At 37.5% G+C, this 24356-nt stretch overlaps 1 protein-coding gene across 5 annotated transcripts in view; it reads right to left on the reverse strand.

Moving 5' to 3' along the window:
• The window catches only part of ORC3 (origin recognition complex subunit 3), a 64383-nt gene that overhangs the window by 16810 nt on the left and 23217 nt on the right, over window positions 1–24356 (reverse strand). For all 5 annotated transcript variants that reach the window (XM_060030243.1, XM_060030242.1, XM_060030241.1 and 2 more), the window contains 2 exons: window positions 14898–15014; window positions 13946–14025 (listed from right to left, as the gene is read on the reverse strand). In XM_060030243.1, the coding sequence (XP_059886226.1) occupies window positions 13946–14025; window positions 14898–15014 (197 nt within the window). The remainder of the gene's footprint in view (window positions 1–13945; window positions 14026–14897; window positions 15015–24356) is intronic.

A 24356-nucleotide genomic window follows, 5' to 3' on the forward strand; every position in this document is an offset into this window, starting at 1 on the left:
GAAGAGTTCTCATGATAAAGCTCAACTTGGAAAGTTTACAATCTGGGTTCATAGCCTGGTTCTGGCACTTACTATGTTTGTAACATAGAACACTTTACTAAACATCTTTGATCTTTGGCTTCCTTGCCTGTGAAATGGAAATAGGAACTCACCTATTTCACAAGGCAGATGGAAGCTTAAGAATTCAATAAGAAGATGCATTTGAATGAGCACAGTGCTTTTACCACACAGCAGGCATTTAAGGTTAGTTTCCCTTTCCTTCAGATCTAAACATAAATAAGAGGCAAGAAACGTCTGCTGAGGATGTAACACTCATGCTAAATGAAACCTGTTTGAAATGACCAAAAAAGTATTATCAGTGATTTCTTTATTATTTTAGCTAGGCTTTATATCTTCTATGGGCTTTGTTAACACCAATCAGTAAATCCACTGAACTTTAAAACTAGTAGGCAATTCTGCTTGTTCTATATAGCATAGGTAGAATGATTCTGTAATTCCTTCAAGGCCACAGAGGAAATCTTTGTTAGACATGGAAAATGAACACAGATATTCTAAAATTAAGATCCTGTTTTCAGGGTCATTACTTATAGGATCTCTCCCCTAAGATCATATTCAGTAACAGATGAAAGTACAATGATTAAAAGTTCTTACATTAATCATGAAAGAAAACAATCGGCCAAACCCAGAATATGGGTCATTCTGTAAGAAAACTATCTTATGTTTGACATTTTTCATAGTAAAAAATTTGGGGAAAATACTATTATTACTAAGTTAGAGAAAAAAATGAAGCTAAGTAGACTATGATTACCTCAAAATTAAGCTGGTTACTTCAACTAAAATTTAAACCCAAACCAAAAACAAAAAACAAAAAAAAAAGACCCAGAACAAAAGCAAACGAACAAAACAGTCACACAACCAATAAATACAGAAACTGGCAGGGGTGGACAAAAAAGTAAACTTTTCCCTAGTTTTAAGAATATAAAATCTTCTCTTCCTCTTTCTACAACAGTGAAATAATTATCCAAAGTGTAATCTTTATCTGTGAATGAAGGGCAGCTAACAAACATGTCAAAGACAATGAAGCCAACACATTTAATTCTTGATTACATTTGAGATTATTTTAAATTTCTGGCTTTCTATTGCCCAGATGGAGTCAAACTATTAAGAGAAGAGAGTTAACTCGAAGTCAGATACGGCTGAACAATCTGTCATACGCGAACTTAAGCCCTACTCAGACTAGATCAGCATTTCCAGGCTCCAAGGAATCCCGGGCACTGGCTTGCTGTAAGGGCAGAGGCTGAGGAAACGCTAGAGGAGGTCTAACCTGCAAGAGCAGCACCCTGAGGACTAGCTCCCCAGGCCACAGGCAGCCACATCTCACATCTCTTTGCAGCTTACAGAACTGAATATTGAGGAGGGCAAAGCCCAGCCTATTATTCATTTTCAGGATGCAATAAAAAATGGCATTATGTCACATAATTTTGAAATCTAACTTTACCAGTCATAATTTTTAACGTGGCATTTGATTGGAAGGGGTAGCTCTTTCATCTCAGGTATAAACTTCCAGGGATTCAGACAGTTATTACTCTTTTTATTCTTAGCCAAAGACTATGTTCTTATTGTTTCCAGAGTAACAAAAGACCTTATACGTTCCCAAGTACTCTCAGGTTTAATATAAAACAAGACTTGAAGTAAGGCTGATTAGAGCAAATAATGTGAACCCAATAAAGTCATTAACTGAAATTTTTCAATTAAATTATATATATTTACACAAAGAACTAACAAAGATGCCTGCTATCATCACTATTATTCAGCATCATTCTAGAATCTATTCTACAACAATAAAAATGAAGCAAGTGGTACAAACATCAGAAAGGAAGATGAAATTTATTATTTGCACAGGATACAACGGTAAGGTTAGAAAGTCTAAGAAAGCTACAGAAGTATTAAAGAGTGTAAAAAGGGTGGGTGCATACAAGGCAAATACATATGTGTGTGTATATGTACACACACGTCAATACCTTACAGTTACATGTAATCAATGTCTTAACATTAAACTATGGAAAAAAGAGCATGTTCAAAATGGCAACAAAAACTATAGAATAGGGCTTCCCTGGTGGTGCAGCAGTTGAGAGTCCGCCTGCCAATGCACTGCCGATGCAGGGGACACGGGTTCGTGCCCCAGTCCAGGAAGATCCCACATGCCTCGGAGCGGCTGGGCCTGTGAGCCATGGCCGCTGAGCCTGCGCGTCCGGAGCCTGTGCTCCGCAACAGGAGAGGCCACAACAGTGAGAGGCCCGCGTACCACAAAACAAACAAACAAACAAACAAAAACTATAGAATATTATGACAAACGTGTAAGACATAGCAAAAAAATGAAAGCCCTGAATAGACATTTTAAGTTCTAACTCTCAATACTGTAAAGATATAAATTCACTCCAAATTAATCCAAAATTTAATACTTTTTGAAACAAAATTCCAGTGGGCATTTTTTAAAAGCCAAAAAAAATCACTCTGAAATTAATCTGGAAAAATAATTGTTCCTAAAACAGGAACAAAGTGTGTATACTTGAGTGTATGTAGTGAGTGGGGCTATTAATATATCAAAAGGTATACGCTACAGTGATTAAAATCAGATGGTACTTTGTATAGGAATAGACAGGACGATAGAAGGAAATAAGAATCTAGAAAGAGATCAAGGTATATGAGAATTTGGTACATGACACAAAGGTACCACTTCAAATCAGTGGGGAAGAGATGGGGAGTACTGGAAATAACTAGTTTGAAAAAAACAGATCATTACCTCAATATATTTCAGAAAGAATAAAAATGTTGGGGAGGGGAAAGAACCAGTCCATCAATCATGAACTACTAGAAGAAAAAAAGAAAACTATTTAAGTCTGGTAACATCCAGCATCAGCAAGAGTACAGGGAAATAAATACTGATACATTGTTGGTGCAAGTGTACAATAGTGTTTATATTTTAGACTCAGAAAGTCTAGGTACTTATTTTGTGGAAATAAATATACTAACGTGCAAACACAAACTCACCCTCAGTGATTACTGTTTGTAACAATAGAGAATTAGAAACAACCTAAACATATATCAAACAAGGGACTAATTAAAGTGTTACACTTTCAAAACAAGGGATACTACATAGTGGGGATAAATAATGAAGTAATACAAGTGAGGACAGCTAATATTTCTACGCACAGGTATGTATACCAGGCGTCATTTTATCTCCACAACACTGTATGATGAGATACTATTATTATTCCCATGTTAAGAGATGAGAAAACAGAGGCACAGAAGACTCAAGTAACTTGCCCCGAGTCTGGTTGGCAAAGCTGGGATTTGAACCCAGTCTGGCTGGGCATCCGTGCTCTTACCGATGATCTTATAGTGCATCTCAAGACACAATGTCCATGGTAGAATATTAGGAGCAAAACAAATAAACTACCATGACAAAAACCAATCAGACAAATCCAAAAAACAAAAAAAATGCAAATTGTGGAACACTGTATAGTATGATTTAATATATGTTTGTGCCTGCAAAAAAAATCTGAAAGTACAAACTGCCAACAGTGGATGACTGGCTTTCAAAGTTATATAACACAAGGGGTAATGTCAGAAAAGTACTGTTATGTTTTCATTTAGATTACTGTTAGAGTGACTCCAGCAAGCACTTTGGACAAACCACACCTAACTGAACAAAATTAACTAAAAAATAAAAATTAATTTTATCTCCCCAAAGTTTGTTACATATAGCAGCCCAAATAGAAAATTAAGGATTGAGGGACTTTCCTGGTGGCACAGTGGTTAAGAATCTGCCTGCCAATGCAGGGGACACGGGTTCGAGCCCTGGTCCGGGAAGATCCCACGTGCCACGGAGCAAAAAAGCCCGTGCGCCACAACTACTGAGCCCACGCTCTAGAGACCATGAGCCGCAACTACTGAGCCCATGTGCCACAACTGGTGGAGCCTGCACACCTAGAGCCCGTGCTCCCCAACAAGAGAAGCCACCACAATGAGAAGCCCGCACACCGCAAGGAAGAGTAGCCCCTGCTCACCGCAACTAGAGAAAGCCCATGCGCAGCAACGAAGACCGAATGCAGCCAAAAAAAAGAAGAAAATTAGGATTGAGTCTAGCCACCAGACCAGCATTTTTCAAACTGGGTTTTCAAAATGGGTTTCAACCATTATTAGTCAAGAAACCATTCATTCATTCAGTCAGTCAGTCATTCAATAAACATTTACTGAATACTTACTAATACCAGGCATGGTTCTGGGCATTTAAGATACACCTCAGTGAATCAAAAAACCCTGTCCTGGGCTTCCCTGGTGGCGCAGTGGTTGAGAGTCCGCCTGCCGATGCAGGGGACACAGGTTCGTGCCCCGGTCCGGGAAGATCCCACATGCCGCGGAGCGGCTGGGCCCGTGAGCCATGGCCGCTGGGCCTGCACGTCCGGAGCCTGTGCTCCGCAATGGGAGAGGCCACAACAGTGAGAGGCCCGCGTACCGGGGGAAAAAAACAAACAAAAAAAACCCCTGTCCTCATGAAACTGACATTCTAGCTGGGCTGGGGGGTGGTGCAGAGATAACAAACACTATCTCATATTACTATATATGTTAAAAATTGGTATTATGAAAAAATATTGAGCAGAGTTGGGGGGAGGGTTTGAGGGCAGGTAGGTTTCAATTTTAAAATAGTTATTAGGCCTCACTGAGATGACATTTGATCAAACATGTGAAGGAGGTAAGAGAGCCATACAAGAACGTAGGAGAAAAACTTTTCCTCAGAGAAAACAATGCATGCAAAGGCCCTACGGTGGGTATATGTCTGGCCTGTGCAAAAAAACAAGGAGGCTGAGGTTACACAAGTGGAAGTTGAGACCGAGTGATAGGCAATGAAATCAGAGAGAGGGAATGAAGGGCTAGATCATGTATGGTCATTGTATAGATGCTGGTTTTACCCTGAGTGAAAACGGGAGTTTTGAGCAAAGGAGTGACATTATCTGACATATTTTAATAGGATTATTTTGACTGCTATTTTGAGAAAAACCTGTAAGGGAGCATATGTGGAAGCAAGGAAGCCAGTTAGGAGGTGATGGCAATAATCCAGATGAGAGGTGACGGTGCCTTGGACAATGGTGGTACCAGTGAGGGAAGGTGGCAAGAAGAGGTTTGGTTCTTGAAATATTTTGAAGGCAGAACCCAAGTTTTTGGCTTTGAACAATTGGAAGGATAGGGAGACTGCAGGAAGATTCTAGGTTTCAGGGGAAGATCAGGCATTCAATTTTGAACATGTTAACTATGAGCTGTATATCAGATATCCAAGTGGAGGTGTCAACAGGTAGATGGACATAAGAGTCTGGCACTCAGGAGAAAAGTGTGGGCTCTTGATTAAGCCCTGGGGCACTATAATGTTAGGATGTCAGGGAGAAGAGAAATTACCAAAGACTGAGGGGGAGGAACATGCACTGAGGTAAGAGGAAAACCAAGAGAATCTAGGCCCTAGAAGTCATTAAGGAAACAGTGATGAACTGTGTTAGATGCTGATAATAGGTTAATGCAAATGAAGACAGAATTGATCATTTAAAACATTTAGCAACATGAGGGTTGCCGGTGACGTTGATCAAAGTATATTGCTAGAGTGGACAAACCAAATCAGCTAAAGAGAGGAGAGAAACTGGAGATAGTGTGATAATGCTTTCAAATTTTGGTGGATTCCATCTAGCATTTACTTTAAAAGAAATAGAATAAAATTGAAAAGTAAATACAGTTGTCCCGCGGTATCTATGCGGGATCGGTTCCAGGACCCCTGAAGATACAAATATCCGAGGATGCTCAAGTCCCTTACATTAAATGGTATAATATTTGCACATAACCTACGCATATCCTCCCAGATACTTTAAATCATCTCTAGATTACTTATAATATCTAATACAGTGTAAATGCTATGCACATAATTGCAAATACAATATAAATACTATGTAAATAGTTGCCAGTGCGTAGCAAATTCACATGCTTTTTTTCCTGCTTTTTAGAACTTCTTGGAATTTTTTTTTTTTTTAATATTTTCAATCTGTGGTTGGTTGAATCCATGGATGTGGAACCTGCAGATACAGAGAACAAACTGTACCAAAGTCTAAAAGTTTGAAAGCCAGCACGCTGGACTACTTTAAAGAGAAAGGAAAAACAAACGCGTCTAAGACACGTTTCATTAATGCTGAAAAAGCTATTATCTTTAACCAACTTGATTAAGTGATTATATCACTTTTGCGTAAATGGTTCAAACAGACTGTGATACTTCATGTGTTGAAAGCTTTATAGGTTGTTATTTTTAAAAAAAGTTTCCTTAACTAAGACAGAAAGAGAATCATTTAGCAACCATTTAAAAGCAATCATCCTGCAGGGCAATGAGTGTTCTGCTTCATCATGCAGAAAGGCAACAACTTCTGGTTAAGTACTGATTATATAAACGTCTGATAGAGAACAGGCTAGAAGGAGAAACTGGCCAATCCATGGCTAATACAAAGATCTTCCGAATAATAAGTTCTCAAGTTCTAAACAGATACTACCAGTATAAAACAGCTTCAAAAAATATTCAAACACTCAAACCTGCAAATATATCAACAAAGACTAGAAGAAAGCAAAACAAAAAGGCTTACAAAAGAAACATTCACAGAGACTGTCTTCTTCCAAGACAGCACAACAAAGTAATCACATAAGATCCTAACAAGTGAAATAGAAACCAAAAATATGCATAATTCCTTTTAACCTTGATATTTCATATCAGACACCACTTCCTCCAAGAAACTGTTCGACCTCCCAAACAGAGGTTAACTGTCCAGTCTATTAGTTCCTTAGTGCCCTAGACCTCACCCAGCGCAGCACTTATTACTCTGTATTCTACCTGCCTGTCTACTTATCCACCTTAATCTCCCACTTGGCCAAAATTCAGTGTGGGTAAGGACCCCACACTGTGTCATCTTTGTCATCAGTCAGTGACTCCACATTATCAAGTATTAAAAAAACATTTTTTTTAATGGATGAACAAGGCAATGGCCATGCACTGAAAAAGAATTTCATGACCTAATGTGAAGAATAATTTCTCTATTTTCAAATTGGCTCATGTAGGGGAGCACCTGAAAGTCACGGGGCCCTTTGTGGAACACCATGCTCTTTTTAGTATGTCAAAATGAATCAAGTTAACTCTACCATATGGTTAGAGACAACTTTAGAAACATAAAATATATACCTATTTTATTGATGTACTACAAGTACAATCCTGAGTTCAGAAGAAATAAAGTTGTCAAATTCAGTTTGATCAGCAATTTCTGATTTTTTTAAATTAATATTTCTTAGCTACCTGTTCATTTTACTAGCAAAAAAGTGGCAGTACACACTAAATTCTTAATAAAGAAAAACAAAATACAAATGCAGATCTTGTTTCTGTTTATTGAGATAAAAACCATTGTTCACTATTAGCAGTGGAATACCTTAGTCTAGTTTTGGAACTAATTTGAGATCAACTGCCTAAAGCCATCCAGCTTCTTTTTCTTTGATGGCTTCATTTTTTTCCCTCAATTTTGTACCCCTTTTTTATTCCCCTTTATTTTCTAGAACAGCGTTTCTCAAAGTGTGGTCCCTAGACCACCTGTCCAAATGTGGTGAAGTGCTTCTTAAATGCAGATTCCTGCTGACCACCACACCCAAGCGCCCAGCAGTCAGATCAGAATCTTTGTGGGGAGGGTAGAAATCTATACATTTAATACCTCGACCGATTCTTATGTACACTAAAGCCTGAAAACCATTACTCCAAAAACAGTGCCACTCAGCATCTTCTGCTTTAAAATGAGCTTCACCAATTCAGCTGTTTGATTTTACCACCAGCACACAGAAAATTGTGGAGGGCCTGATATGATGCAAATTCAGGATTAGCAATCCCTGTTCTAAAAGAAATCATATTTTAGTGGTGCAGTCTCACACAGCTTCCACATGGATAAATCTTGATCATCAAAATTTAGATTATTGCTATTTAGGAAGCACCTCATATACTGTGGAGCTGTGTCATTTTTCATAACAAGATCTTTAAATATCATCAAAATTTGATCTGCAAAGTCAAGAAACAATGCATTATTTAGACTCTAAATCTCTAGCCTCTTTGAACTAAGCTAAAGTGATCAAATGTTAATATTATTACTTGAGTCATGTTTTTTTAACTCAATGAAAGCTGAGCTGACCTGCTAATATATAACTGTTTAACTCAAAAGCCTTATTCAGGAATTAGAATAATCTCTTTCAGCCTAAAGTAAATTCCCTCAGCTATCACTCAACTTCAATTTACAAATGTGTTTCTATGGCAAGCTCATAACGTTGCTCTTGGGATAAGCAGACTAGACACTGTGGCTCCTTTCATATACATGCCTGCACACTGTGCCAAGATGACTAGTGTCAAGATGGGAGGGGGTCTGAGGCCACAGAAGCTTGCTCTGCTGGCTCATTTTAAAATTTGGGGGGCTTCCCTGGTGGCACAGTGGGGGCCCGTGAGCCATGGCCGCTGAGCCTGCGCGTCCGGAGCCTGTGCTCCACAACGGGAGAGTCCACAACAGTGAGAGGCCCTCATACCGCAAAAACAAAACAAAACAAAACAAAAATAAATAAAAATAATAAAATAAAATTTGGGGTATGTTCTTATCATGGACTACTGGCCACAAACCCATATAAATTTCTTTTTATACTACCTCTCGAATAATTGGAATAGGGCTGAAAAACTGACTGAACTTTGTTTGAAGATTCGGACTTAAATTCCAGCTCTGCCAACTGCAGAAAAGTCACTCAACGGTTCTGGCTTTGGTTTCCTTATTGGGGAAAAACAATGGGATAACTCTAGATGAGGGATTTTCAGTTGACAGGGTGGGGGGCACAGTAAATTCTCCTAAGAAGAGGGGCACACTTTTCATTACCCCCAATCTAAGAATCATTGCTGTGGCGCTCCACTGGTACTGCTGGCAGAGGGCAGTGTGCTTCAGTCCAGCTGAGCTCTCATGGGCCTATAAGTTGAGGACTTTATGATTTCTGTCAACCCATAAAACCCTATTACTGAAGCATGGTTTTTCAAATTTTAAAAATTCTCTGTCTAGTGTTGGATTTTTAGGTGGCTGTCTAGAAATTTTCTCCAATAGAAAACAGATCAATGTTTCCTCTTAATGTCTTTCATGCCTGATGAGGAAAAGCCACTCTCCCAGCTCAATGCTCAGCGTAATTTTTACCACGTTCTGTCCCCAAATGGTGTTTTAACTTAAATATACCCTTATATAATGACACGCAGTTGAGTGAAAATTAACCAACTCATATCCTATAAAAGAATGTGGTCTTCATGCTCCAAGAGTTGACTGAGAGAGCAAAGGTTATGGAAGACATGCAGGACCCTTGTACTCATGTCAGATTATGACATATTATAAATGCATGCTCTCATGCCATGGTGCAACTGAGCCCACGCGCCACAACTACTGAGCCCACGTGCCTCAACTAGAGAGCCTGCGTGAGGCAAACTACAAAGCCCACACGCTCTGGAACCCACACGCCACAACTACAGAGCCCAAGTACCCTGGAACCCGTGCGCCACAACTAGAGAGAGAAAGCCCACACACCACAGCTAGTGAGAAGCCTGCGTGCCGCAACAGAAAGAGCCCGTGTGCCGCAACAAAGATCCCCACGTGCCACAATGAAGACCTGACGCAGCCAAAAAAGAAAAAAGTTAAAAAAAAGAAAAATGCATGCTCTCCACACATCAGTGTCTGCTGCCTAAATTTTTAAATAACTGTAATATAAAATTCTATAGGTCTTTTTCCACTCATGAATACTTGACATTTTTCAACATTATTACAAGTTCCTTGTAAATATTTCTTAATTGAGATATAACTGACATATAACACATTAGTTACTGGTATACAATACAATATATGTATATTTTGTGAAATGATCACCACAATAAGTCTAGTTAACATCTGTCAACTCATGTAGTTACAATTTTTGTTTCTTTTGATGAGAACTTTTAAGATCTACTCTCTTAGCAACTCTCAAATACACGATACAATATTATTGACTACAGTCACCCTGCTGTACATTACATTCCCAGGGTTTCTTTATTTTACAACTGGAAGTCTGCACCTTTTGACCACCACCAATTTTGCCTACCCCCCCACCTCTGGCAACCACCAATCTGTCCTCTGTATCTATGAGTTCAGTGTTATGGCAGGATTTCCTTCTTTTTATTTCTGAATAATACACACATACACACACACACACATATCTTCCTTATCCATTCATCCATTGATGGACACTTAGGTTGCTTCCATGTCTTGGCTATTGTAAACAATGTTGTAATAAACACAGGGGTACAGATATCCTTTTGAGTTAGTGCTTTTGTTTCCTTCTGATAAATACCCAGAAGTGGGATTGCTGGGTCATAAAGTAGCTCTATTTTTAATTTTTTGAGGAACCTCCACACTGTCTTCCATGGTGGCTGCACCAATTTACATTCTGAACAACTGGGTACAAGGGTTCCCTTTTCTCCACACCCTCATCAACACTTGTTTTTCTGTTTGTTTTAAAAAAAATTATTTATCTATTTATTTTTGGCTGCGTTGGGTCTTCGTTGTTGGGTCTCCGTTGCTGCGCACTGGCTTTCTCTAGATGTGGCGAGCGGGGGCTTCTCTTCGTTGTGGTGCACGGGCTTCTCACTGCAATAGCTTCTCATTTCGGAGCTTGGGCTCTAGGCGTGCGGGCTTCAGTAGTTGCGGCACGTGGCCTCAGTAGCTGTGGCTCGCATACCCTAGAGCGCAGGCTCAGTAGCTATGGCGCACAGGCTTAGTTGCTCCGTGGCATGTGGGATCTTCCCGGACCAGGGATTGAACCCGTGTCCCCTGCATTGGCAGGCAGATTCTTAACTACTGCGCCACCAGGGAAGTCCAACACTTGTTATTTCTTGTCTTTTTGATGATAGCCATTCTGACAGGCAATATCTTATTGTGGTTTTGATTTGCATTTCCTTGATGATTAATGATGTTTAGCACCTTTTCATGTACCTGTTGGCCATCTGTATGTCCTCTTTGGAGAAATGTCTATTCATATCCTCTGCTCATTTTTTCATCAGATTTTTTTTTCTATTGTGTTGTGTGAGTTCTCTATATAATTTAGATATTAACCCCTCATCAGATATATGATTTACAAATATTTTCTCCCATTCTGTAGGATGCCTTTTCATTTTGTTGATGGTTTCTTTAACTGTGCAGAAGCTTTTTAGTTTGATGTAGTCCCACTTGTTTACTTTTGCTTTTTTGCCTTTGCTTTTGGTGTCAAAGCCAAAAAAACACTGCCGAGACCAATGTCAAGGACCTTACCACTTATGTTTTCTTCTAGTTTTATGATTTCAACTCTATGTTCAAGTCTTTAATCCATTTTGAGTTGATTTTTATGTATGGTGGAATATAGTGGTCCAGTTTTCCCAACACCATTTATTGAAGACTGTCCTTTCCCCATCGTATATTCTTGGCTCCTCTGTCATAAATTAATTGCCCATGTAAACATGGGTTTACTTCTGGGTTCTCTATTCTGCTCCATTCATCTATGTGTCTGTTTTCATGCCAATATCATACTGTTTTGATTACTATAGCTCTGTAATGTAGTCTGAAATCAGGAAGCATGATGCCTCCACCTGTGTTCTTCCTCAAAACTGTTTTGGTTCTTCAGGGTCTTTTGTGGTTCCACACAAATGTTAGGAATTAAGTACTTTTTAATGGTCAAAAAATGTTTCAACAAGTAGATCTATGGTTATTTAAACATGTCAGTTTCCAGATAAAATGGATTTTTCAAGAGAAATATTGCCATTAAAGTACTTCTTAACAAAAATTTCAAATTGGAAATGTTACTAGACTATGTTTCTAACAGTACCTTAGTTTTTCTTTCCAAAGTAACATTCAGTGATCATTTTAACCTTATTTTCTCTTATGACTTCAATTATTTGACGACAGAAGACAAGAATGTCTGGTTTCCTAAATTCAGATATTTCCTACTTAGAATGCCTAAACTGATGAGTGTCCCTGACTTTTTCTCCACATCTAATCTGTACAAAGGGAAAAAGAAGAATTCCAGTTTGGAGGATGCCAGATTCCTTTCTCTCTCGTAGTTCCCAGACTCTTGCCTGCCCTTGCTGTAGCAGCTATTGTATATTTGATCCTTAGTGTTTTTAATATTCCTATGTTTCTGACCTCAGCTTAGCAAAATGACTGAAACTTTGCTTTCTGTTCATTGCTTCTGCTTTACTCAGATCCCCACATCCCTATTTTAGAGCTTAGCAAAGAACAGTGGAAAGTATAACAGCTTTGAAGTCAGACCTGGATTAGAATCCTGGTTCCATCAACAACTATGAGATCTCAGGCAAATCACTTAAACCCTCTCTATGCTTCAGATTCCTCAGCTGTAAAGTGTGGCTAACAGTGTCTGCCACAAATGTGCACTGAGTATTAGACTCAGTACTACTCAGGAAAATGTACTGAAAGTGCCCAACACAGCGTGGCACACAGCAAGCCTTCATAAACCCTGGTTACTACTGTTCAATAGTGCATACCATTACTATTATTGCTCACATTTCCTTACCCTAATTTGGAACTGGCATTCTTGATCCCTGACTTAAACCCCAAGATTGCCAGTGCCAGGGAGATGCAGAAGGAGAAGAACAAGTCCCTCTCTGACAAAGAAATCTGCAAATTTGGAAATACCCAACTGGAAAAGGAAGGCAATTACTAATCACGAAGGTTAAAGAGGAAACCCAGCAAGAATCAACTGGGTGTTTGAGATAAGTATGTTGACTTGAATAGAAACAAAAGAAGTCTCAGAAACATTCCAGTTGAAGTATATAAATACATAGAAATCTGTTACTGGCATTTAAAAAAATGAAATAAAACATAGCTTTTCGGTGGCAATCTAGTTTCCATGAGGAGTTATTTTTCCAGATAGCATAAAATTAGTTTCCTATCTTAAACTGCACCTGCTAGATTACTAACATTTGTATTATTAAGTCTCCGGACTTAAAGTGCTTTTAATGTGAATTTTCCTCCTACTGTGCCCATCTGTTCTTTTCTTGTGGGCCCAGGGGAAGCCAAGACTTAATAAATATTCAGTTCTCAGACTTTTTTATGATATTTTCATATAAGCATTTATATCCACTGAAGAAAATTATAAGACTGTGTTCAGAAACTTAACTCCACTTGATTTCCCTTATCTCACTATCCACGTGGTCATTATTTTTATGAAAGACTAAGAAGTCACCATACATATAAGAAGTAAAGCCAAGGAAAACAAATAATTATAACTTTAAAAGGTAGATTTGTCAGGGATAGTAAGTGATCTTTGATATCTGATAACACCAAGATATCTTATTTATTCATATAATATTAGACATATAATTTATGACTTAGCCAATATTAAATTAATGTGGATAGAGCCAGCTCAGGTGGGAGAAGGCATCAGCCGTGGCCTCCTTCACAGGATGCATTTCACCCAGTGACGCTGCTCCTCTGCCCAACCAGGTCAGGGCCATGTGAGCTTGCTTTCCATGACCACCTTCCCTACCAGGACAGCAAGCTGGCTGGATAGAAATGATCCATACCTAAGTTCTCCCTGTGTAGTGTCAATATTTCACTAAATAAACACTCATTTTACTTAAAAAATCAAAAGTTCAAAAACAAGGTAAAACCAGCAAAGAAATGGATGGTTGCTACATTAAAAACACTATAAGCTACAAACATAAATTCAAGACATGTACAAATATTAGCTACAACATGGCTACTTATGAAACTCCCTGGCAGGCAGAGTTCTGGAGGCAGGTGTTACTTATTGGCAGGCTTAGAGCAGACAAAAAAGGAAAAAAACAAACTACCTCAGCAGCTGCAAAGCCGATGCATACTCCTCTGAATCCCGTATGTTCTTTTCTAAACACGTGCAGTACAGCTCTCTGATCTGGAAGTGAACAGCACACTTGTGAGGAATCAAAAGTGATCTCCTAAGTTTGCACACTACGTTTGGAAAAATCATAAATGGTCAAGTCAAAAAAAATAATGTCATTAAAAACAGCCACTTTCTGTAGATGACAACAGACTTGGCGTGTATCACATGGATCAGGCATTTACATAAAACACCATTCACATGAAAGCAAAATGAGACCATATTGGGATTGGCTGATATCACCGGTCACTTTGTAATAAGAAAATTATTAAAATGATGATGTGATTACTAAAAAGGTTTAATGGCAGAAAATGTCTTATAAACAAGTCATTCTTACATATTTATATTTGTTCTCTAAACCTTTTGAGTTAAGGATGCAAAGATTTAGGAATACAGAATTCTTCCATTACATTCACTTGACAGGTGGTTCACAGGTTTATGCTATGACACGAAGGCCAGCAGAGCATAATTTTGCAAGGAGCAAATTCTTAAACTGCCTCCCTTTAGCTCTGGGCGTAATGCAAGGTTAACCATTAAATGGTCTCAAACAGATTCCTTTTTCCATTTCACTAAAGTGGAGGATCAGCTCTCTCAGTATAAGTGACAAAGAAATGTTAAAGAAAACAAGTTTAAATGCCTTAGCACATGTACATTGGAGAGAAAGCAACACCACTTGGATTCATGTGGCTGTTTCTAGTTGTGGCCATCAGACAAAAAATACTGTTTCAATAACGAGTAAAGTATACAGCTGGAATGGATTTAGATTGCGTACTCACTGCAAGATTTGGATCCATTTCAAATTCTGATGCCTGAATGCTACCAAACTCAAAGCAAAAACCCACTAATATTCCTACTTTGTAGATTCCAAATGAGTAAGTTCTGGTTACCTGTCGACCCAGTGGGTACTTGGGAAGAGAAGAGGTGAACTGATGAAGACATCTCAAAACCAGGAAGTAATTTGTATGGTAAACATGCAGGTTTTCTAGTAATGACTGTGTTTCCTCCTAAAAAAAAAAAAAAAAAAAAAACATAGAATACATTACAAATATGTAAGCCAGCAATTAAAAGAATAAAATACTAAAATCTAATTCATGGGTATATATATATAAAATTTCCAGAAAATTGATGAGAGAAGATTCAGAATTGCAAATTAACCTTAATCCTGAGAATTTTTAATGCACACAAAATCTAGAATAAAGGCTGGATATTTTGTATTTAGTGTCAAGTCTGGCGATATTTCACACACACCAAAATTAATATTGTAATTTAATTTCCTCCTATCTACAGCACTGCCACAATAACTTGGCCCCCAAAATACAAGTGTGCAAAAGAGCGCCCGCGGGATGCCTGCCCATGCTAGTCACCTGGTGTGTACCACAGCAAGGTATGCCCATCACCCTCTACCTCACTGGCATCAGAAGGGTGAGGAGATCACCAGAGCGCCCACTACCAATGTAATTAACGGTTGCTGAGGTTCCGCTTAAGATGTATGTATGCTTTTCTTAAAGTCCTGGTAAAGTTGTGTTTGAAAGGGAAGAAGGAGAGACTGTAGAAGAAATACTGCAGGTGTAAACTCCTGCTTTTTGCTGGGAATCTCCAATATTGGTTTAGTCACTTTACCAACTAAGGGGAAAAAAAAGTGAAAAAGAGCAATGTGAAGCCAACAAGCTTTGTAATTTAGAATCCAACAAGTATGATATGGGAGATAGTGTCTTAAGAAACCTATGGGATGACTGAGCTCACAAATCAGTTTCAAAAGGTTTTTCTTGGGGGCGGGGGGTGGCTGGAAGTGATTATGTTTTCTAGAACCTTCTGAAATGGTTTAGAAATGATTTTAAAACACTACGTCCTATCAAGCATTTTTCAGGCCTCAAATACTTTTATCACTGCTTATTTCTGTAACATTTTCTTAAGAGGATTATGATCTGTGGCATGGTCTTCAAATTTTTTTCTCCAATGAGAAGTCAAATAAAGGACTTTAACTACTGGGCTGTCTTTTTTTTCAGTAATATCTTGCAGATACCCATTATTTTCAGTGGTCAACCATGCAGAAAATAATACCTCAGATATCAATAAATTCAAGCAAATCCAACATATATAAACCAACAAATCTGATATATTTTCCTAAACTCTAACTCAGAAATCAATTCCTTGGTCAGCGATCTATGGACCATTACCTGAAAGCATAGGGCAAATGAAAGAAAAGATTTTAGTATCAAAATGTTTTCCCACCAGTATCCGAGTTAGTTGGAATTTCAAAAATCTAGGTCTCCTATCATAACAAAGGGTATTTTAACCACCACTGGCAAGGTATACTTTAATTCTATTTTCACTGTAAGCTATGACAGAGACTGCATAAAGCCACTAACTGTTTGCCCTGATGTGTGATTAAACAGCTTTTAAACAGGGGCAATATTCTGGAGAAAAAGGAATCTATTACTGAATAATAATCATACTTCTTGCTGCTTCATGCACTACCTATTACTTTTGCTTTGTGGAGTAACTGTAAATACAAATAACTAGGTGATACAGTAGAAATGAATGCCATCTTCACTGAATTTACTTGTATGTGGAGAGAAAAGAAATACCTGACACAGTATGGGCAATGTTACACGCTCAAGGAACTATATGCCCTAGAATAAGTGTGAGAGGAGGGATACGAACATGTTTTCTCCCGGAATGTGGATCACATCCCTGTGCTGAGTGGAATGCTAGCATTTAAAAAACATTTTGTTTGGTTTTGTTCCTATAATATGGCAGACTAGTTCATGTGAGGAAATGGAGTTCTGGTTCCAACATTGGAAATAAAACCGGCTACATGGGACTTAATTGAGAGAAGATCTGTGATACCTTTCTAAGAGATTTTCAAGAATAATTTTGACCATCCCAAATCTTTGCTTTATGTGCTGACTTTAGAACCTAATCTCCATATAAGAAAGATTCCACTGTTATTTATATCTGTGTGCTTATCAGCTGCAGCAGAAAACATCACAAATGACTAATTTAACTTTTTCACGTAACCTGTTCTCTAAGTTCTTTGTCTTGCTGAGATATCTATCTGCAAATGCCTTTATCTAGGCAGGGCAACAATCCTGATGCACTTTAGGAACACTTTTTCATAAACTTAAGTCTGGTTTTAATGTATGAGAAAATTTCCCACTTAATAAACACATTGCAGCAGCATCACAGTATGCTCATGCAAAAGCAAAGCCTGTTGAAACAGTACTCCTGTTTTCCAAGCATTAAAGTTTTCCTCGGGCATCCTTTCTGTACCGTAGTCACAGCTGCCACTGTTTTATTTCATAGTTGTGTTTAGGGTGGTCCTTTTCAACAGAGATACACTGCCTAGAAATATTTATTATTTCCCAAAGAGATATGTTTTCTTCTGTTCTTGAAAAATGAAGACCTCTTGGTCTCTACTGACCTTTGAAACAGATACAGGAACAGTGTGCTGTAAGAAAAACAGAACAGAAACAACCTCCTTGCTCTTCCTCAAACGTTCCAGACATGCTCCAACCTCAGGTCTTTTGCACTTACTGTTGCTCTGCTTGGGACTCTCTTCCTACAGATTCCTGCGTGGCAAGCTCTACAAGTACCCTTTATTAAAGTCACCTTCTTAGTGAGGCTCTTATTTAAAATTTCAATCCCACTCCCCATGCACACCGTCCATATTCCCTTCCTTTCACTGTTTTCACCTTAGCAATTATCACTAACATAGATATTTTACCTACTCATCTTGGTAACAGATAAGCTCCACGAAGGCAGGGGGTTTTGACTGTTTTGTTCAGTCCTGTACTAGATTAATACCTGGCATACAGTAGTCACTCAAAAAATACTTGTTGAATGAGGAAGTGCGTGAATGAATGGAGGCCAACACGCAGTCTCTCTCCTAAATAAAAGCAACCGCTTTTGTCTTGCTGGGTGTGGGCCAGACTTAACTAATTTTTCAAAAGAAGACAAAAGTCTGAATTTGTGATGTAAAATAGCTCAATTTGTAAATGTTGCCTCAGATTAAAAACAAAAACCACTATGGACCTAAAAAATCACATTTACAGCAGGCTGTCAGTTGCCAGTCAACGTGTAATACACCCTTTTAAATCAGCCATCTCCAATCACTTCAATTATGTCATTCATTCAAAAATCATTCATGTATTATTGTTTACTTACATGACAAGGCCTCTATCATTACTGATCCAGTTACTTTTTTTTGGAGAAGCCAATGACTATGTAAAACTTAAATATATATATATATATAGATAAAGAAAACTTGAGTAGAATTACATTTGCCATGATGCTTAGTTTCTGCATTTATTTCTCTTATTTCCACAGTATTTATCACTTTCGTGTCTAGAATGGTATGCATGGGGTGAAGAGTGATCTCAAGAAGATTACACGGAAGTATGTAAAAGTGACTAAATTTCTGCAATTTATTCCTTTCAGATCATGAAAAGCTGGTAAAACAAACATATTGAATTTCTGGATGAAAACGCATCAGCTGTCCAAGAACACAGCATTTTCTTATTTATCATCTTGGTAGAACTAAGTGTTATTTTTCTCATTAGAGAGAAATTTTGGCTGACAGTGTTTCCCAGATCACATGGCAGCTACCTACAGAACAGCAAACCACCGTTTTCTCCCAGCTCGTGAGTGGCCTGAGTGCCAGTCCTCTCATCTGTCTCAGGCTTTTGTCCTGCATACTCCTACCCCAGCATTTACATCAGAAGCACATGATGAAGGGTTTGGATTTAAAGTGTCAATTCCTCACACACTACCAGGCTAACGCCTAGCTTGTTTGATCACGTTTGGTAGTTTGTTTGCAGTGGTTTTCTTTTTTCCTTCTCTTTTCCTTTTATTTTTAATAAATCTATTATTAATAGATTTCCCCCTTCCTTCTGCCCTTTGGTTCTGCCAAAAGAAACAGAAAGAGGCATGGGCAAACGTGAAAGGCCGGTCTGCAACAAACACATGATAAGCATGCTAAATGGTGACCAGAAGTCCTTGCCCTACCACTAACTTGCTCTGTGATTTCAGATATTTCACTTCCTTTCTCTTGGCTGCAGTTCCTCACTTGTAAAATCAGCATGCTCAATCAGATTATCTTTGTAATAGTAATATATTACAACTCTAAGACATTCTCTTACTTCCCACTCTCAATGGAGTTAAAATCTAGTTGGGCACATAGGCATAGTGGCATGAAACATTAAAAGTCAGAATAATAAAACTTCAACTGTCACCTGCAAGAGACTGAATCTAAGTTTTCTACATACCATGAAGTTTAACCCTTTAAGGGCTGAGAACATGCCACATAATTTTAAGTAAGATTTGAATAAAAATACATAAATTGATTTTCTTAGATGAAGTACTTGGAATTAGTCACTCATTAAATATACTGAGGATAATGTAATTTCTTGGCAAGACAGGACCAACATGAATAGCAGTTCATTACTAGTAATATAGCATGTGGTCGGTATAGAGAGCACAAGATTAAAATGGGCCTAATCTTAGATATGGTATTGGGACAATGCATAAAAACCACTAATTGGGAAAAGCTGTTAATATTCTCCCCCCACCAACGCAAAACATTTGCTCATGGAAAGGAAGAGAATTTTTCACTATTAAAAATCTTTCCAGGGACTTCCCTGGTGGTCCAGTGGTTAAGACTCCACGCTCCCAATGCAGGGGGCCCAGGTTCACCCCTGGTCGGGGAACTAGATCCCACATGCCACAACTAAAAGATCTCGCATGCTGCAACTAAGACCTGGCACAGCCAAAAAAAAAAATCTTTCCAGTATTTCAAGAACTAGGGTTTTTTTTTATTATAGGATAATGATAACAGTTATGCAAATGTGATATGACGCCAAAATCTTCAAAGCTCTCCTTAACACCTGACTTGAAACAAAATTTCAGGCACAAGCAAGAGTAAAAATTGTATCTCTGTAATTATGGTGAATTTGAAAGTCCTGTTTAAGGCACTTTTGACAGCTCAATTTCTCATGAAATATAGTTTCATAAATTAAAGATTTAAGTTAAAAAAAAAAGAAAGCTTGATTACTAAAGCAATACTATGGGGCAAAAACATGGTAAAAATATATCTAGTCACTATTCCTTTTTCACTTAAAACCTACAGCTGTTTACCATAATATTTTACCAAATTTAATTTCAATTAAACTTATGCACTAAAATGAAATTTTAATGAGGAATCTAAATGATTTAAGCAGTCAGAAAAAAATATTATTAATCTGTTTAATGAACAAGTAAATACAATCTTAGCATTCTAGAGCCAAAAAGAACTTTAAAGATTATTTGGTTAAACTTCTACTGAAGGCTTTGAAAGCTACTGAGTTATCAGAAGTTTGAATTAATGGGAGCTTGAGCAAGCTTATTCTGCTTAAACTTAGAAGAACTTGATTGTTGATTATCAGAGTACACGTTCTGGCCATTCTACCCAGCTGCACTGTACAACTGTTCAAGGACAGACTACTCAGAAATGAGAAAATGCACAGAATCTTTACTCTTTCATCAGCTGTATGATGAACGAGTAAAGATTCTAAGGTCCCACCTTTGTTTGAACTTCTCAGTGAATCTTCTACAAATGTACATGATTGGGTTAGCTAAATTTTTAAACTTACAAGTGCATTAAAAAAATTCATTCCTTAAGTTTACGAAATACAAAGCTGGTACACAATTTCAAAGCAGTATCTATGAAACTAAGGGTCCATAATTTTAAGGGAGTTGAAGTTTTTTTGTCTTTTTGGGGTTTTTTTTACATCTTGATTCCAGTCAGAGGATAATTGAGATGAATAATTTGTTTAGTTTGAAATTTAGTAGCTTAGTTCTACACTTAAGAAAACAGGGTAAGGGAAACAATAAATAATGTTTCCTTCTAGGGAGTGAGTCTAATTCAGTGGTTCTTAAAGAATGGTCTCCAGACCAGCAGCATCAGCATTATCTGGGACCTTGCTAAAATGCAAATTCCTGGGGCCCAGCACAAGACTACAAAATCAGAAACTCTGGGGATGGAGCCCAGATATCTCTGTTTTAACAAGTCCTCCAAGTGATTCTGATGTATGCTAAGGTATGAGAATCACTCATTTAGTTTATCAGAGTAGAAAGCAAACTAGACTTTTAGGGCAGAGACAATCTTGATATAAAGAGTATAAATTTCTCTCAATAACACGATGAGGTCTATGTCTTAGAAATCTGAACGTAGAAAATGGGTACAAAATGATCAATTCTAACAGTCGGTAAGTCTATATAACTATATAATCTATATGACCGTATAACAGAGTATTATATATAGTATGTATGTTATAGAATATATAAAACAGTATATTTATATTGATCTTAATTTTTATTACAGTGAAAAATAAATAGTAACAATATGATTTACATTTATAAGTTTTATTGTTCTATTTGTTTTTAACTCACTCTCACTTGCTGAACAGGCTTTGATTATCACTAATCCTATGAGGAAATCATACTAAGAAATTATCATCCAATTTCAGAGATAAGGAAATTGAGGCTTAAATAGGGTAACTGATTTCCTTAAGTACACATCGAGGAGCAGCTAGAGTTCAAACGCAAGATTTCTGAGGTCAAGATCAGGATCTTCCCCTGTATCGTGCAGTACCATATTACTGATTATCATATGGAGTTTCTTTTAATTTTTTTTTATTATACAAAAATATACATAAAATTATCATGTATTTTAAAACAAAACTATAAAAAGAGAAAAAGAAAAGCATTATAAGAATAGTCAAAGATACTTTTGCTCTAAACCAGAAAAATCAACAGACATATTGACTGATTTTTTTCAGAGATATCTTCTGTCTTTTGAATTTACCACGTAGCCTGCAGATGACTTTTTCAGGTTAAGGGTACAAATCTTTGTGCTCCTTCATATTTCTTACTATGTAAGTCTCAAGAAAATATGCCTCTAAATGATCAAATATGTGATCCCAAAATGAATACAGCAAGGATAATAACAAACAGGGCTGATAAGTGCAACAAATACAAGCACAGCGTAAATAAATGCTTAGAAAATACACAAAAAGTTACAGAAAAGCAAAGCTAAATGTCAGGCTATTTCTGTAACAGACCAGCCTAGACATTCTCTCCCTTTGTTATCTCAATGGTTAAAGGTACTCTTTAAAAATCTATTCCTTAGGACTTCCCTGGTGGCACAGTGGTTAAGAATCTGCCTGCCAACTCAGGGGACACGGTTTGAGCCCTGTTCCAAGAAGATCCCACATGCCATGGAGCAACTAAGCCCGTGCACCACAAGTACCGAGCCTGCACTCTAGAGCCCGCGCACCACAACTACTGAAGCCCGCGTGCCTAGAGCCCGTGCTCTATAACAAAAGAAGCCACCGCAATGAGAAGCCCGTGCACCCAAGGAAGAGTAGCCCCTGCTCACCGCAACTAGAGAAAGCCTGCACAGCAATGAAGACCCAACACAGCCAAAAATAAATAAATAAAATTAATTAATTAAAAAAAAATCTATTCCTGGCTTCTGAAAATACTCTTGACAGAAAGTTCTAGCAGGAAATGCCCTTGGCAACTAGCTGACTCAGCACAGAGCTAATCTACCTAATCTTGAAAAACTCAATAAACATGCACACATCCTCTCCCACTGGTTCTTAAGTTTCTTCTCTACTGAAATAGGGTTTGAAGACTTCCTATACTGCTCTGAAAAGATTACAGAGATTATTAAAATGATTATTAAACCCAATCTAGAAGTGATTATATATTATGGCTCAGTGTGGATTCTGCCTCAGAAATAACATTTAATAAAAGCCATTCTCCATTGTAATTATGTATGCCATAATTCGTTGCGTGCAGCAATGAAGACCCAATGCAGCCAAAAATAAATAAATTTATTTAAAAAAAAGGAGGTAAATTAGTATTTACCTATATAGAACACATGCCCTCTAGGAACTAATATTCTTTTATTCAAAATTTGAAAATAGTTTGTATCAGTAAAACCCACAGAGCACTAGGGCTTAACTTCAATCTCATCTTAATTTTATTACAATTTTCTAATAACTTTTTCCTTAAAAAGTTATAAAGAGTATGAAAATAAGTGTGACATTATGCATTCTAATTGTAAGGGACTTGTTAAATAAATGAAGGTAAATTCATTCAATAAAATATGATGCCACTCTTATAACTACATGTAAAAGAATAAAACTAGAACATTCTATAACACCACATACAAAAATAAACTCAAAACGGATTAAAGACCTAAATGTAAGACTGAAACCCATAAAACTCCTAGAAGAACACATAGGCAGAACACTGACAATTCGCAGCAATATTTGTTTGGATCTGTCTCCTAAGGCAAAGGAAACAAAAGCAAAAATAAACAAATGGGACCTAATTAAACTTAAAATCTTTTGCACAGCAAAGGAAACCATCAACAAAATAAAAAGACAACTTACTGAATGGGAGTAAATATTTGCAAATTATATTACTGATAAGGGATTAATATCCAGCATATATAAACAGCTCACATAACTCAACTTCAAAAAACGAACAACCTGATTAAAAAATGGGCAGAACTGAATAGACATTTTTCCAAAGAGGAAATGCAGGTAGCCAACAGGCACATGCAAAGACGTTCAACATTGCTAATCATCCAGAAAATGAAAATCAAAACCACAATGAGATATCACCTCACACCTATCAGAATGTCTATCATCAAAAAGAACACAAATGTTGGCAAGGATGTGGAGAAAAGCTAACCACCTCGTACACTGTTGGTGGGAATGTAAATTGGTTCAGCCACTGTGGAAAGCAGTATGGAGGGTTCTCAAAAAACTAAAAATAGTACTACCATATGACCCAGCAATTCCACTCCTGGATATATATCGGAAAAAACCAAAAACACTAATTTGAAAAGATACATGCACCCAATGTTCATAGCAGCATTATTTACAATTGCCAATATACTGGCACCTAAGTGTCCATCAACAGATGACTGGATAAAGAAGATGTGGTGAATATATATACAGTGGGAATACCTACTCAGCCATAAGAAAGAATGAAATTTTACCATTTGCAACAACATGGATCGACTTGGAGGGTATTATGCTGAGTGAAATATGTCTGACAAAGACAAATACTGTATGATATCACTTATGTAGAATCTAAAACATAAAACAAACTCGTGAATATAACAAAAAAGAAACAGACTCACAGATATGGTTACCAGTAGGGTAAGGGTAGCGGGTAAGGGCAGGACAGGGGTAGGGGATTAAGAGGTACAAACTACTATGTATAAAATAAATAAGCTACTAGGGTATATTGTACAAAACAGGGAATATGGCCAATATTTTATAATAACT

The sequence above is a fragment of the Delphinus delphis genome, chromosome 14 (genome assembly GCF_949987515.2).
Source record: "Delphinus delphis chromosome 14, mDelDel1.2, whole genome shotgun sequence".
Taxonomy (NCBI): domain Eukaryota; kingdom Metazoa; phylum Chordata; class Mammalia; order Artiodactyla; family Delphinidae; genus Delphinus; species Delphinus delphis.